The following is a 14,253-nucleotide window of genomic DNA, read 5'->3' on the forward strand; positions in this document are numbered from 1 at the left end:
AAGTGTCCAGGAGCTGCTGATTCCTCAGTCTGCCGCAGTTCACTGTGTGCCTGTCCCGTGTTTCAGTCTGTACCTCCAGACACCCTTTCTTCTGCCCATCACCGAGGTGGTGGGAGGCTTAATTCCCTGCTATTTGTGGAGTGGGCTCTGATTGCCAGCTGAAAGGCAGGGATTGATAGAGAAGTCCCGTGCGGTGACAGCAGCTTTGGTCCCTGGGAAAGACGGGCTTTGCTAACGGCGCGTGGGGTAAGAGGGGGAAAGGCTTCAGCCCAATCCATCGGCAGTGTAGCTCTGTGTTTAATCTGACAGGGGGAAAGAAAACCGGGCAATTTGTTAGGGTTCAGTGGAGTGCTAACTAGGAGCAGCTCTTGAGAGAGAGCTAAAGCACCTGGAAGTACGTGCATGCCTCTGACACTCCTGCCTTGTGCACGGAATTAGAAATTCTTTGCTGGCTGCTCTTAGTTTTGTGGCTTAAAAAAAAAAATTAAACCTTGTCTGCAGTTACAAATGAAAAAAAGACTGAACCAGTCTGAGACAAGTGGATATAGGCAAACACAGAAGTCCAGAGCATCCACAAAACTGTGGGGACACTGAAAATTAAATTTTTCTTTCCCCTGCTTTCTAATCATGCTGTTTGTAGAGGCGTTTTTCCAAAGGGGATCCTCCTGAGCCCGCAGGCTGTGGAGGAGGGCTTGCCTCTGGGATCTTTGCTTTATAAAGAGGGCCGAGAGAGTGGATTAAATCAATATTTCATTTATTTGGGCTTGTAATTCCTATTACATCAGCTGCCACATAAAGATTTTCCCCTATTTCCTTCCCCTCCTCCTCATCCTCATTTACTATGCACCAATAATTTCCCTTTGACGCTTTCCTGCCCGTCCTAGTGCCAGATGGCCCCGGTTCTGAGCTTCTCCCCTCTCTTGGGAGCGGCCCCCATTGTCAATGCAAAGGAGGCGTCGTGGCTTTGAACCCAAAGCTGGGACCCAAACTTCAGCCCCGGCGTGAGGAGGAGCTAAGCCCGCTAATGCAGGGAGCCATGCGAACCGCACACCCTCCCACTCAGCACCATTAAGGCGAAACCCCTTCACTAAAGGCTGCTTTGCATTTCCCCCAATGGTCCATGTATAGAAATCTGGTGCAAATTTAATTCTCCCACCACCTGATTCCACTTCCCAGCCGCGAGGTTCCCTTTGTGTCATAAACTCAATTAGGCAGATCCATTTCACATCGCGGGCACAGATGTGAAAACAAAGTGCGCGTGTACCTCTCTCTCTCTCTCTCTCTCCCTCTCTCTCTCTGTGTGGATGTGCCTAAAGCGATAGAGAAAGTGAGTAAATCTGTGTAGGCTGCCAGTTTCTGGTTGTGATGGAGCAGGCTGAGGCATCCAGAGGGTTTCCCTGGCTCTGGGCTGGGTGACAGGGAGCTGCTGCCGGTTCACTTCGGAGTGGCGTTCCGGGAGGGTCCCTGTGCGTGGCTTGGGTGCGTGCCCAGCGCGCCGGTGCACTCGCTGGAGGTGCTGAGGAATTTTCCAGCCACACGAGTTGGCAGGGAATGAAAGGAGCGGGTATTAATTTCTTGGTGTCCTGCTCGGAACGGGGAGGGGGACGTCGCTGCAAAGGGTGACACGGAGCCGTGTCGCTGTATGCCACACAGCGTGCGGCCCTGCCGCCCAAAAAAAAGTAGCCCCGCTTCTCCCCCTGGCTTGACTTTTCTACATTTTGTGTCCATTTGGGTTTGGAGAGGGACACAAGAGGTTTCGGCATTGAGCGGGGAGTTAAATTATGCAGCTGCAAGACTGCCAAGCCCTTCAGAATAGGATACTTCGTTTAGATTTTCCACAATGCTATTGAAGTGCTTATTTTCCTCCTGAAGAGACACAAACAGATGCAAACTTCTGTAAACACTTTAGAAATGAATTCAGTGAGTTTGGCCTCTCAGCAGTGCTCAATAGCTGACAGAAAAATGTCTAATTAGTGCAAGTGGAAATAATAGGGCCACTTGGATTCCTTCCATCCTCCTCCAAGTCTACTTTTCCTAGGAACTCAAAGGCCCTTTTGTTTGGTAGGTCACCCTCTCTCAGGCTTTTGTGCTCCGATCTATTAAAGGAAGAAGGGGAGGAAAAAAAAATAGATTAGGCGATGCTCTGTGCTTAAATATATGGCCTGTTGATGAGCATTTGGAATGGCTGGTTTGCAGTGTCAGTTTACAGGTGCTTGGAGAGGAGGATTCCTCCATTGTTGGCCAGCACAAGCGGAGTGGTGCCTGCCGGGGGCTCCAGGAATCCTTTTCAAGTGCCATCCTCTTAGAAAATCCAACTCGGGCTGAGGAAAAAAGAAAAAGAAAGAAAGGCAATTTGTACAAATCCGCCTCGCTGAAGCTCAAACAAGCTAGGAAATGCTTGGGATCGATGCTTCAAGCCAGCCTTCGTACCATAGGCTCTTCCCCAGTTTGACATGGGCTTCTTCCTGCACACCTCAGAGGGTGGTACTTGGTGCTGTAGCGGGGATTTTGACAAAGATTTCTCGGCAGACTCTGGAAAGGTAATCTCCTGGTTGTCACTGTGTGGAGCACCTCCTCACTCTGCTGAGCAGGAATACCAAGCCCTGCCCAGCATGGGAAGTGGTTGAGTTTTGGCAATTGCCCCCAGGTCCATGTGGACTTTTGCAGCTGTGATGAGGCTGTGTCTCGTATGGCTGGCTTTGCTGGCCTCTTAACAGCAAGGATCTCAGGAATTCCGACAGTTTCTCATGTGGATGCAGTGCCTCAACCGCCTTGGGAATCCAGGAGAGTTCATAGAGCCTTAGTAGTCATTAAGAATGGCCAGCAGGGGAAAAAACATTGGATTCCTGGCCTGTTTGCCTGTTTGTAGTGTACAAAGGAGTGGATGGCCTGAGCTCCATATGGGACAATGGCTGTAGTGACCAGTTCCATCCTTCCCAGTCTCACAGCCCCCTTTTAAACTAGTTGCTGCTGGGCATGACTTGAGTTTATTAGCAGACTACCAAATTCTGCAGTTCCAAATATTAGACAATTAGAAAGACACCCACACACACAAAAAAAAAAAGCCCCACAAAAATCAGGAATGCTATCTATGGCTCAAACAAAATAAACACCTCCATATCCTAGAAATGAAAATACGGTGAGGAATAGGGTTGATGAAGCTGAACATTTTCCAGCTCGCTGGGCCGCTGGAGGTGAGTTTCCCTGAGGCTGCCTGTGTTTTTTTTTCAGGCTTATCTGAAGGCCTCCATCCTGGTGAAGGACTGCTCCACGGCCACAGCCGTGGTGTTCCTCATCGACCGCTTCCTGTACTGGATTGACGCCTCCAGCAGGCTGCTGCGGCTCGCCAAGGGGCTGCACAGGCTGCATCCCGGCGCTCCCATCAGCCCGCAGGTGCTCATCCGCCAGGCTCGCCTCGCCGTCAACACAGGTACCGCTCTGCCCCCGCAGCTCCGGCCCCATTACAGCTCCTTGACTCTGGAGGGGACACGTTGTCCCTCGCTGGGAGTGACACGCTCGCGGTGCCATCTTTCCAAGCGCGCTTCCCGCTCCCAGCCCCCCTGAGCCCTCCCGGCTCCTCTCACTAGCACAAAGGGGCCGGTATAAAGGGCTTCAGAGCCAAAAGCAGGAGAGAAAATTGTGAAAGGGTGTGGAAAATACTAATTGGAGCTTTTGTTCCTTAACAAATCTTCCCTGCTGGTTTCAAACAGGGATATCTGAATTGCTGTACTCCTGACCAATTGCTGTACTCCTGACTAATTTCTAAAAAGGAAATTAGAATCCTGGCATTTTCTCTACACTGTCCCAGCTGCTTTTTATTTTTCAGTGGGGCCACTTGACTATGCAAACAATGCAGATCACAACCCCTCCAGGATAAAAAAATAAAATTCCATCATTCCTATAACATGGACTGCACCTGTGGGGTTTTTAACACATCTTCCTGTGGCTGTGCTTTCCACGGTGGGATGTCAAGCTGCTCCCCAGTCAGACCAAAATGAGTTTCCAAAGCCTGTGTTTCCTTGGGACAGAATCCAGCAGCACTGCTGCTGAAGGAAGCAGGCTAGACTGCTATCTTCTGGGAGGGAAATAAGAACTGAGAATCCCAGCACTCTTCCAGGAATGTATAAATTGTAAAGTAAAACAGATATATTCATAATTTCATGTTACTGTGCAACCACGTATTACAGAACGTGTAGTCTGTGCATTTCTGGCTATGGACAGCAGCAGTTCTATGTGCAGGTGATACCTGATGAGTATTTTTGTTCACTTCATGCCACACAAGACACTTTAATGTTAACTTTCTATCCTTTTTTCTTCCTTTAACTTTCAATCAGGTAAACTTTTAAAAGCTGAATATATCTTAAGCAGCCTGATTAATGACAATGGAGCAACAGGTACGTATAGATTTCTTTTCCAATTTCATACTTGCTATTTTGGTGGGATTTTTGATCCCAATTTTAACATTTACAGCAGCCTCAAATACAGCCAAACCAACCCCAGTAATGACTCCTTACATCACGTTTCTCTTTGCTTCACCATTCTCTCCTAAAATGTGGAAGCACCACTTTGTTTTTGAAATTTCCATGATTCATCCTTGTATACCTTCACTTGGGTGGGAAAATATTCTGATGAAGAAGTTTAAAATGGGGACCAATTTCAAGCAATTGACCGATCTAGGAAACTGTGACAACTCTATCTCTTCAAAAATCCAGGCTATTTGGAATAATGTTCATGCTTCAGATTCCCACTGATCTTACAGACCAAATTAATACTTTATTCTATATGTTTTATTTTCCTTTCTGTCCAGCAACTCTCCTGCTGGTCATGTGGCTTTGTCTAGGATCTGGAGGGGTGTATAGTATTACTACTAGCAAGAATTCATTGATTTTGGCAGATGTGCATCATGGTTCTTTTAGTTATGGTTTTGAGACAAGATATTTTAGGGGTTTATATCTGTTCTCCATTTTCCTAGTTGTCAGGGTTTATTTAGTGGATACATTCAGGTTTCTCTACAACTGTGGAAATGGAGGAAGCCTGTTCTAGGTTTTGTTGATTTGTTTTCCATGTGAAACTGAGATTCTCATATGAAAAGAGCCTCCATGCAAGGAGGAGAATCCTGGTAATTTGCTGGGATTCATGTTACCTTTGGAGGCTTAGACTGACTGGAATATTTTTCATTCTATGCCGAGTTTTCCCACTCTTCCTGCAGGAACCTGGCGATATGCTGAGGAAAGTGATCGGATTCTTGTTCAGGCAGTCTGCTTACAAATCAGGGGACAGATTCTGCAAAAGCTTGGTAAGGCTCTTTTCTAAAAGCTTCCACTCAAGGTTTCCCCTTTTTTTTTTCCCTTGAAAATGTTACACTGGGCACATGTCAGAGTTTTGGCTTGGTGAACACCCAATATCCATAAAACAGCCACAGGAGATGAGCTGCAAACCCATCTCTTTGCAGCAAGGGCCTGGAGCCATGCACCAAGCAAACACATTGCAGAAGTTATCATATTACTAATCTCACCCGAAGTCGAGGAGCAATCTGAAATGTTCCCTTTTTCTCTGTGCCACTCTGTGTTTGCTAACGCTTGTCCCAAATTCGGTGTTCCCAAAGGCAGGCGGTAGTTGATGACAGGGACATCCCAGCAATTTCCTCTCTCAAGACAGGAAAGTCCCTGATTTTCAGCATGGTGGACTTTCTGTATTCAAAGTCTGGCACTTGAGGCAACAGCCTTCACTTTGTGCTTTTGGCTTGAAACACTGAAGTCTTCCATGACTGTGGAGCTGAAGTCCTTTATGAGGATCAAATGTGTGTTTATGCACAGCCGAAAGCTAAAGGAAACCTATAAATCGTCGGTGTCACTGAAGCAAAACATGCCATGGTATGGTTTTATCCTGTTCTGAGGAACTGAGATGTAAAATAACCTGTGGAAAGCCATGCTTCACAGTCACCTGCTCAGTGCCTGTTTTCTGATTTATTTCAGGGATGTGGTATGAGGCAGCAGAGTTGATCTGGGCTTCAGTTGTGGGATACTTCGAACTTCCTAAGCCAGATAAAAAGGTAGCATTTCCTTCCCACCCTGCACATCCCTGGCAATCCAATAATCACTCCAGTTTAGCTTTTCTTTCCTCCAGCAATGGTGTTTCAATTACACACCTCAGCCAGGGTTAACAGGCAGCACAAAGTCTGTATTCTGCGTTGTTTCCGCGTGCATGCACGGGCTGACCCACACCTTTTTTCCTGCAGGGGGATGAAAGCAATACTTCTCATTAAGCAAAACCATCTGAAGTGAACCATCCCCAAGGATGCCTCCGGTGCCTCAAGGACAGACTAATTCGAGAAGGCAGCCGTAGATTTTAGCTATTTCTTAGGATTAGAACTAATTCTTTTCCCCCAAGCACGTCTGTTTGCGGAGCTGCTCTGTGCTGTCTGTGGTGCGTGATGGATTTCCCTGTCCCTGAAGGACCTGAACACCTCACACAGCCACCATGCCTGTCCTTAACACCTTTGTGAGGCTGGGCAGCACTAATCTTCCCACTGGAGATGAAACAGCAGTCATACCATGTGTCCGTAGCTAAACAGGAATGTTGAGCCTAAGTCTGGCAAGTCCTCGGGTGATGCTTGGAGAGGGTTTGTTATTGGACCCCAGCATAAGATATCCCACAAACCCAGACCTTGTCACCTCTCTTCTGCCATGTCTTAAAGCTTGACCTCAAGCTCAGAACAGTTCTATGTTCTCCATTTCAGCAGGAGCAAGGAATTCTGTAGTGAATTCTGTGAAAGCATACATTTATTTCCTGGTTTTCTTAATTACTTAGCCAGGCAGGCCCATAGGTGGCATCAAATCTTCCAGATGACAGTCTCTGCAAATTGATATTAATAAAACCATACCAAGATGACATCTCTGAATTTCTTAGCCACGCTTCTCTTTGGATCTTGCTTGCTTGTTTGTTTTTCTGGCATGTTCTGCATAGAACCTACTTTATTCAGAGCAGTAAAATTCAAAAGAAAAAGGAAAAAGCCACTATGATAATTCTGAATTTCTCTTTCAGGGAATTTCCACTTCCCTGGGTATTATGGCAGACATCTTTGCTTCCATGAATGAGCAGGATTATGCACGCTTTAAAACCAATGCTGACATTGACCTGGTAGGACTTGGTTTGGGATTTCTGTACGTGGATTCTTCAGGTGGTCTCAAAGTCAACCACACATTTCTTCTCCTGTGCTGAGAGGGCTGAAGAAACTTCCATTGCTCCCAGTGAAGAAGTTCATTCGTTCCTAGACGGGAGAATGCCCGGCTTTAGGAAAAAGAACGTATTAAGAGTATTGTATAGAGTGTATATATTTAGAATATTTATAGAGTCAAAAATGACATATCCATGGTAAACCTGAGCAAAAAGGTTCCTACAGAAACAGAGCTGGCTGTTGCTTAAGATATGATTGCCCCTGCTTAGTAGGCCCCATGTATTTGGAAGTAAAGCCTTTGAGATTGGGTTTTTCTTCATGTTTGCTTTTTTTCTCATTTCCCCAGAGCCTCCTGCGAGAGTTCAGCCACCGCTTGCTGTCAGCTGCTGAGGCCTGCAAGCTGGCAGCAGCCTACAGCCAGTACACCCCCCTGTTTGTCCTCACGGCTGTGGTGAGTGTTAGTCTTCCCTCTGGAAGTGGGATTTGTGTTGGGGAAGAGTCCTGCCTGCTAAATTTAGCTCTGATCTGGCTTTCAAACCCGGTGTCACACAGGGTATTGTATCTGTGTTGTGTGTTTGGTTGGTTATATGTGGTATAAACCTTGCTCTGAACTGCAATCAGGAGGTAAGCAGAGGGGTGGAAAGCTGTCCACAGAGTGAGGATGGGCTTTCAAGCCCTGAGAATGCTGCTTCTCCTAGAACTAGAGCTGTGTTTCAAAGGAAAAAGAGGAAGACTATTTCCTCCAGGAAACATAGCAGCAGGCAGTTAGAGCCAGCATTTGCTTCAAGTTGTGTAAGGAAAAAGAAACATGTTTTTAATTTCTTCATTCCTCTTTGATCCCCTCCCAGAACATCCGTGGGATGTGCCTGCTGTCCTACAGTCACTCTAAGGACTGTCCCCTGGAAAAGAGAGACTTCTACTTGTCCGAAGCCAAAGAATCCTTTGAGATTGGGCTCCTCACCAAGGAGGAGCAGAGTGCCATCACCAGCAAGCAGGAGCTGCACAGTTTCATTAAAGCTGCCTTCTGCCTCGCCACCGTGCACCGATGGCTCTATGGAGAGAGCCAGGAGCTCCATGAGGTCACTCAGCTGTGCAGGGAAGCCCTGGGAAAACTGCACTCCTACAGCACTGTGTTTCCAGAGGAGGAAGACAAAGGGATGCTTGCCAAGGAGATCATGTCTCACATCGCATCCGTGAAGAAGCGCCTGCGAGTGGAAAGCTTCCCGAATTCCGATCCCAGGTCTTACGTCCCGGACAGTTATAAAGGCTCGGTACAAAAACCTGTGTTGCAGGGGGAAACCAGCTTTGAGAAAATCCTTGCCAAGCACTCCCAGCATCACCTGTCAGTGTGCCAAGTATTCGAAAAAACTTGCAGGTTTAATAAAACCACACCAGGAGAAATCCAGGTGGGAGCTTGCATCACAACCTTAAGAACAGAGACCAAAACCATGGACACTGTGTGTACTACTGAACAAATAGCTCACCAGAGGAGAGGTGCTGTGAAAATCCTGGGCTCACCAACAGCAGGAAGCAGTTCAGAGGGACTTGGTGGCTGGAAAAATCAAGACATTGGCTCTGGTGTGATGAAAATCTCCTTCGAAGAAGAGACTGAGCCATTAGAAATGAAAATAAACTATGAAAATGGAGTTTTCAGCAGAGGTCAAAACAGGAGCCAAAGCACTACTTCTGAGAGCTCTTGGTGCAAGCTCTCTAAATCCAGTTACTCTTCCAGCTGGGAGGAGCTAAATAATAATTGCAGCAGAGAGTCTCCCAGGGAAGGGCAGCAAGGGGAGAAGGGCTCAGTCGAGGAGCAGTGCTGCACCACAGAATCTGATGAAAACAGCCAAGGCACATCCTTGCGCTCATTACCTCCCAAATCACCTCACCATCACTGGCATCCTGCTCCTCGGGAGTCCCTCCATGGGTGGGGGGCATCTCCTCAGCATTCCTTAGAGGAATGTTCACCTCGAGCTGGGAGGATGGTGGAGAAGGAGTCTCTTTGTGGAGAAGAGCTGCGGGAGGGAAGACATCGTGGAAAGAGCTCTTCAGAGCAGAAAGCAAAGGGTTCGAACAATGAATTTCCTTCCCTCTCAGTCTCTCACTCCCTTCCTACAGGGCAGGAGGACGAGAAGTCCTTTTCCTGTGTGGAGCTGAGCTGCAGGACCAAGGACAGCAGCAGGGAGGGATGCGTTGGCCACTTGGAGTGGGTCCACACAGGAGAATCTGCAGATAGCACTGAGGATCCCTCGTTTGAGGCACATCCCCCCCAAAAAGGGGGCACTTCTGTACTGCCAACAAACATGGGGCCAAAACCAGGCAGTGACTCCTCTGTGCGTGAGTGGATGAGGAAATCTGCCATGCTGGGGAACAGTTCTCTCCAAATGCCTGAAGTTGACACCCAGGCAGAAACAATAGATGACACTGAATTTGATGTCATTGGTGTTGGAGATGTAGTAAACAATCACTCTACAGCACTGGCTCCAAAGCATGAAGTGAGTCCCAGTGTGCCAAAAGCTTTGCCCTCTTGGGGAAAGATAACCTCAACCGAGCACTTTCACTGTGCTACTACGGAAGAAGATGGAGAGAAGTCTCAGGACATAGTGAGCAGCAAGAGACAATCCAGTTCACCTCTGAGTTCATGGATGAAATCAGCACAGATGCCCACGAGCTCCCCTGAAGGTTCAATCCCAAGGAGAAGTGGTTTTGCCTTCACTCCTGGGAGAATGAAGGAAGAGATCCTGAATGCTCGATTTCTGAGGGATGATGATTACAGGCAGCTTCTGGCAGGGGTGAACCATAGTTGGCTCATCCAGAGACTGATGCCTACTGGGATTTTTAGGACCAAAGAACTTCACAAAGCATACTGTAAGTTCCCACACAGCAACATGTACCTGCACAGAGAACAAGCTTGACTGAGGCTTTTTAACATAATACTTTAGTCAGCATTTATTAGGATTTAATTTTTTATTATTTTCTACCCCATTACTTGAGTTTAGATTCCACAGTCCGTCCCTGAAAACTGTCTATTTAAGTTAATCATAAATAACAGCCAGCCCTCAGCATAGGTTCTGAGCAGTTCTGTGGATTTCTCCCTTTTACCTGTGGTGTTTTCTTTCTGTAGCTGCTCTTCTTTTGAAATACTCCAAGAAATCTGGGCTGTGGACAGGCCAGGAGACAGCCGTGTTCATTGGGGACTACCTAAATGTGGCCAAGGAAGGCAAGCAGAGAAGTGCCTTTTGGGTACGCTTCCTGCACCAAGAAGAAACCCTGGGAAGGTATGGACCAAACAGTTTTGCAAAACAAAATGTTTATCAAAGCTGCTTCTGTGTAAATGGGGATAAAAACTGTCTGGTAAGATTTGCTGTAGCAAGAATATTGTATGGCTTTCCCAAATGTGTTAGGCATTTTGGCAGTGTTTCCCATTACTCCATGTAACACAACTTTTTAATTTCTGGGAAGAAAAAGCTGCTTCGCTGTTGTCTTCTAAGAGCTAATGGCAGGGTTTAGAAGCTTACTAGAAGTAGCTAAAGCATTATTATGGGTTGGGAGCAGTATTTTAATACCTCTGAGCCAAGTCACCCTTCAGAGTCAAGAAGAGTTGAGTTTAAACATTCTGGTGTTATGAAACCCCCATCCCAGGATTTGGCTGATAATTTTTCACCGCTATGAGATAGAAAAGGAAAGAAAAACCCACCCAGTTTTAATAACAGCCATTTAAAATGCATCACCCACAGGTGGATTTACTTCTGAACAGCCAAGCTCTGCTTTGCAGTGATGTTTCTGTATCACAGCATCCAGAACAAGCATTGCTCCAAGCACTCCTTATGTTTAGGTATGTCGGGAAGGAATATAAAGAAGCAAAAGGACTCCTCCATCATTTCAGTGATGTGGAGCGACAAATGACCGCTCAGTACTACGTGACAGAGTTCAACAAGAGGCTGTATGAGCAGAAGATCCCCACCCAAATTTTTTATATCCCCTCTGCAGTACTCCTGGTAAGAACTGTCTTGTGAGCCATTACAAGGAGCTGATGGGGGTGTCCTGTGTCAGTTATAGCAGCAGTGAGGCTGTCTCCTTTCAGATCCTGGAAGACAGAACTATAAAAGGGTGTGTGAGTGTGGAGCCCTACATCCTCGGGGAGTTTGTGAAGCTGTCCAACAACACCAAGGTAGTGAAGAATGAGTACAAAGCCACGGAGTATGGTCTGGCTTACGGCCACTTCTCCTACGAGTTCTCCAATGGAACAGACGTCGTTGTCGACCTTCAAGGTGCGTATGACGGTGAAGTTTATGCCTCTCACACTCAACTTTTAGCCCACAGGTGACTTTGGGGTATTCGTTTCATTAAAATTCATTATGCGTCTCTTAGGCTTCTGCTTTTGCTGCTGTAGGTGGAGACTGGGAATCACTGAGGTGACATGAGCACAGCAAAGGCCATGCCAGGCAGGGAGTCCTGAGTGTGGTAATTAAAAGGCTGTGGTGCTTGATATCAAGATGTACCATTCCTTCCACAGGTTGGGTGACAGGTAATGGGAAAGGCCTCATCTACCTCACAGACCCCCAGATCCATTCCCTCAATGGCAAAGATGTCTCACGCTCCAACTTCGGGAAGAAAGGAATTTACTACTTTTTTAATGATCAACACGTGGAGTGCAACGAGATCTGTCGCTGCCTGTCTTTGACAAGGCCTTCAGTGGAGCTGCTGGCCTAGGCTGGCACAGGTCAGTCCCACAGAATGACCCCTGAGCTGGACTCTGTTTCACCCTACACATCTTTGGGAGCAGGTTGTCCAGCAGGGCAGCAAAAAGCTGCCTTCATTCCCATTCTCCTCTTCCCCCTCAAAGCCCCAGTGTCCCGCTGCCCCCGAGCGCAAAGGCTAGGATAATTTCTTCGGGGAGATTTTCTCGATGAGAAAGGGAACACAGCATCAAAGTTCCACAAAAAGATGGGTCCCCAACAGACTTTGCTTTAACAAAACCATCCCCTTTTGTTTCTGCAGCCAGCAGAGATTTTTAGGCTTTTGTCCTCGCGTTTTAGCAATGCTATTGTTTTCTAGGTGATGTTTGTGCCGAGTTGTTTGGAAAGATGCCCTATCCCTGGGCCAACTGATTAGAACTAGGTGTAAAGAGGGAGAAGGAAGAGAAAAAAAAATTAAATCTCTTTATTATGGTGCATAAACCTTCAGTCTTGGGGAGCTGCGCAGCTGCGCGGGGAGAAAAATGCATTCAAAAATATAATGCCAGTGTGAATAATCCTTTCCCGAGCGCTGCTCGCAGACTGCTCCAGCTTTGTCAGGTGAACTTGAACCGGGCCATCAGATTTGCGGCCGTTCCCATTGCACACTGTCTGTCACCCCGGGGCATTCACCATCTTGCCTGTTGTTCAGAGCCAGCAAACAATCCATCATTGAGCTGGGCAGTCGCCGGCTCACACAACAGTGAAATCGGCATGTGACAGGACACTCGGCCCCAGTGTCTCGCAGATTAAAGTGATACATGAAAACTCACGTGTTACTGGGAAGATTAAGCCCGTTATCTTGTTGTGCAGCCAATAAAGGCCGGCCTTGTCCTCGGCAGTGGGGAAATGCTGGCTTTAACTAAGTGACAAACGCCGCGCTCACATAGCTCCGTGCTGCGGGCCAGCGAGCGCCGGGCTCCGGAGGGCAAACAAAGCTAGTTAGCAAGATCCCGGGAATTAATGGGCGGCAGAGATGCTGTGTTAAAGCCTCTCTGCAGAAGCTTTCCCTGCTCTATAGAGACAATTAAAACCAAAACAAAACCTCCCGAACAATCTCTGCACAACAAAGTGTCCTAATGCGCTGCCAGCAGCCGGCCCCGCCGTGTCTGCTCCGACAGCACACGCAGTTTTGGGACCCCTGACCAGTCATGCCTTTTCCAGCTCCTTCCTGCTCAAAGAAAAAAAAAATTATCTAGATGTGTTCCTGAATAAATCCATCGATGTGAAATTATAGTATGTTGCTTTCTTCCTAATATTTCCACCTAGCAGCTCATTTCTGTTGGTTTGAGGAGGCATTTTGCCTTCCCAGCCAAAGTTATGGCTATTCACAGGTAAAAGTTAGGATCAAGGATCGGCTTGGCCAGTTCCCTGTTGGAACTGGTCTTACTCTTTGCAGGCTTGGGCACAATTTCAGATGTATCAGACACTCTGTCTTCACCTGGGGCTTAGATACAGGAAATAATGGATTTATAACCTCATCGCCCGAAGAACTGGGATGCACCCGTGGCCCCAAACACACAGAGCTTAAATCTTTGGTTCATATTTGTGGTATAAATAGGGGATTATTGAGGAAATAAATAGTTGACTCTGATGATGGGGAATTTAATATTTTGGAAGTAAATTTTATCTTAGAGATACTGACAAAGAAAATTGCTATTATTTTCTCTGGTTTCAGAATAAAGTAATTTGAACTAACTGAGACATAGAGAATACTTTTTCCTTTTTTTATTAGAAATAAGAAGTTTTTATTGGCGATTCAGTGGCTTGTATAAAGTAGCTTGCTACCGAGGTGCTTTTGGAGCTAGATTAATTATAACACTCTGCAAATTCCAGCCTGAGTACTCAGTATAACCACTGAGGGCCAGTCTCTACAAAAGGAGTGGAACTGTGTCGTGCTGGGATAGTGCAATGTGAACTGTAGGGACATCAAACCTGAGGAAACGTGAAACATTTCCTCCTCTCCCCTATACTCAAGGAATTGAGTTTACACCTCGTGTTAGTGACACTGTAAGTCAGACACAAAACTAACCTGCTCGTGACAAAGTGGTGACACGCTTTCCTGTCCTTCAGGGAAGGTATTTGCTTAAAGAGGTTTTTCCTCCTTCCCTTTCTGCAGGTATCCAGGTGAAAGGCAGAGTCTTGTTTGCTGTGTGTCGTGCTTGCGCATCAAAGTTAGTAAATTTGATATCCAGGGGACAAGCTGATGCAACCAAAGCCTGCAAACAACAGGTAGAATGATTTTCTCACTCGTTTGCCAAAATCTAATGACTCTTTAGAGCACTTCAGGGAATTTCTGTTAGAAAAGATGCAGTGAAAAGGGAGCCCCTCCGTTATCCCAAC

General features: G+C 46.8%; 1 protein-coding gene across 1 annotated transcript in view; it reads left to right on the forward strand.

Annotated features, from left to right (window-relative positions):
• The window catches only part of ALPK1 (alpha kinase 1), a 32,876-nt gene extending 19,600 nt beyond the window's left edge, over positions 1–13,276 (forward strand). The window contains exons 6-16 of the mRNA XM_085057558.1: positions 3,232–3,430; positions 4,335–4,394; positions 5,210–5,296; positions 5,976–6,052; positions 7,045–7,140; positions 7,524–7,628; positions 8,026–10,042; positions 10,299–10,452; positions 11,010–11,172; positions 11,259–11,445; positions 11,691–13,276. Coding sequence (XP_084913684.1) covers positions 3,232–3,430; positions 4,335–4,394; positions 5,210–5,296; positions 5,976–6,052; positions 7,045–7,140; positions 7,524–7,628; positions 8,026–10,042; positions 10,299–10,452; positions 11,010–11,172; positions 11,259–11,445; positions 11,691–11,887 — 3,342 coding nt within the window. The 3' untranslated portion in view covers positions 11,888–13,276. The remainder of the gene's footprint in view (positions 1–3,231; positions 3,431–4,334; positions 4,395–5,209; positions 5,297–5,975; positions 6,053–7,044; positions 7,141–7,523; positions 7,629–8,025; positions 10,043–10,298; positions 10,453–11,009; positions 11,173–11,258; positions 11,446–11,690) is intronic.
• Positions 13,277–14,253: the final 977 nt, after the last annotated feature.

This window comes from Lichenostomus cassidix, chromosome 4 (genome assembly GCF_008360975.1).
Source record: "Lichenostomus cassidix isolate B80296 chromosome 4, HeHo_3.0, whole genome shotgun sequence".
Classification (NCBI taxonomy): Eukaryota; Metazoa; Chordata; class Aves; order Passeriformes; family Meliphagidae; genus Lichenostomus; species Lichenostomus cassidix.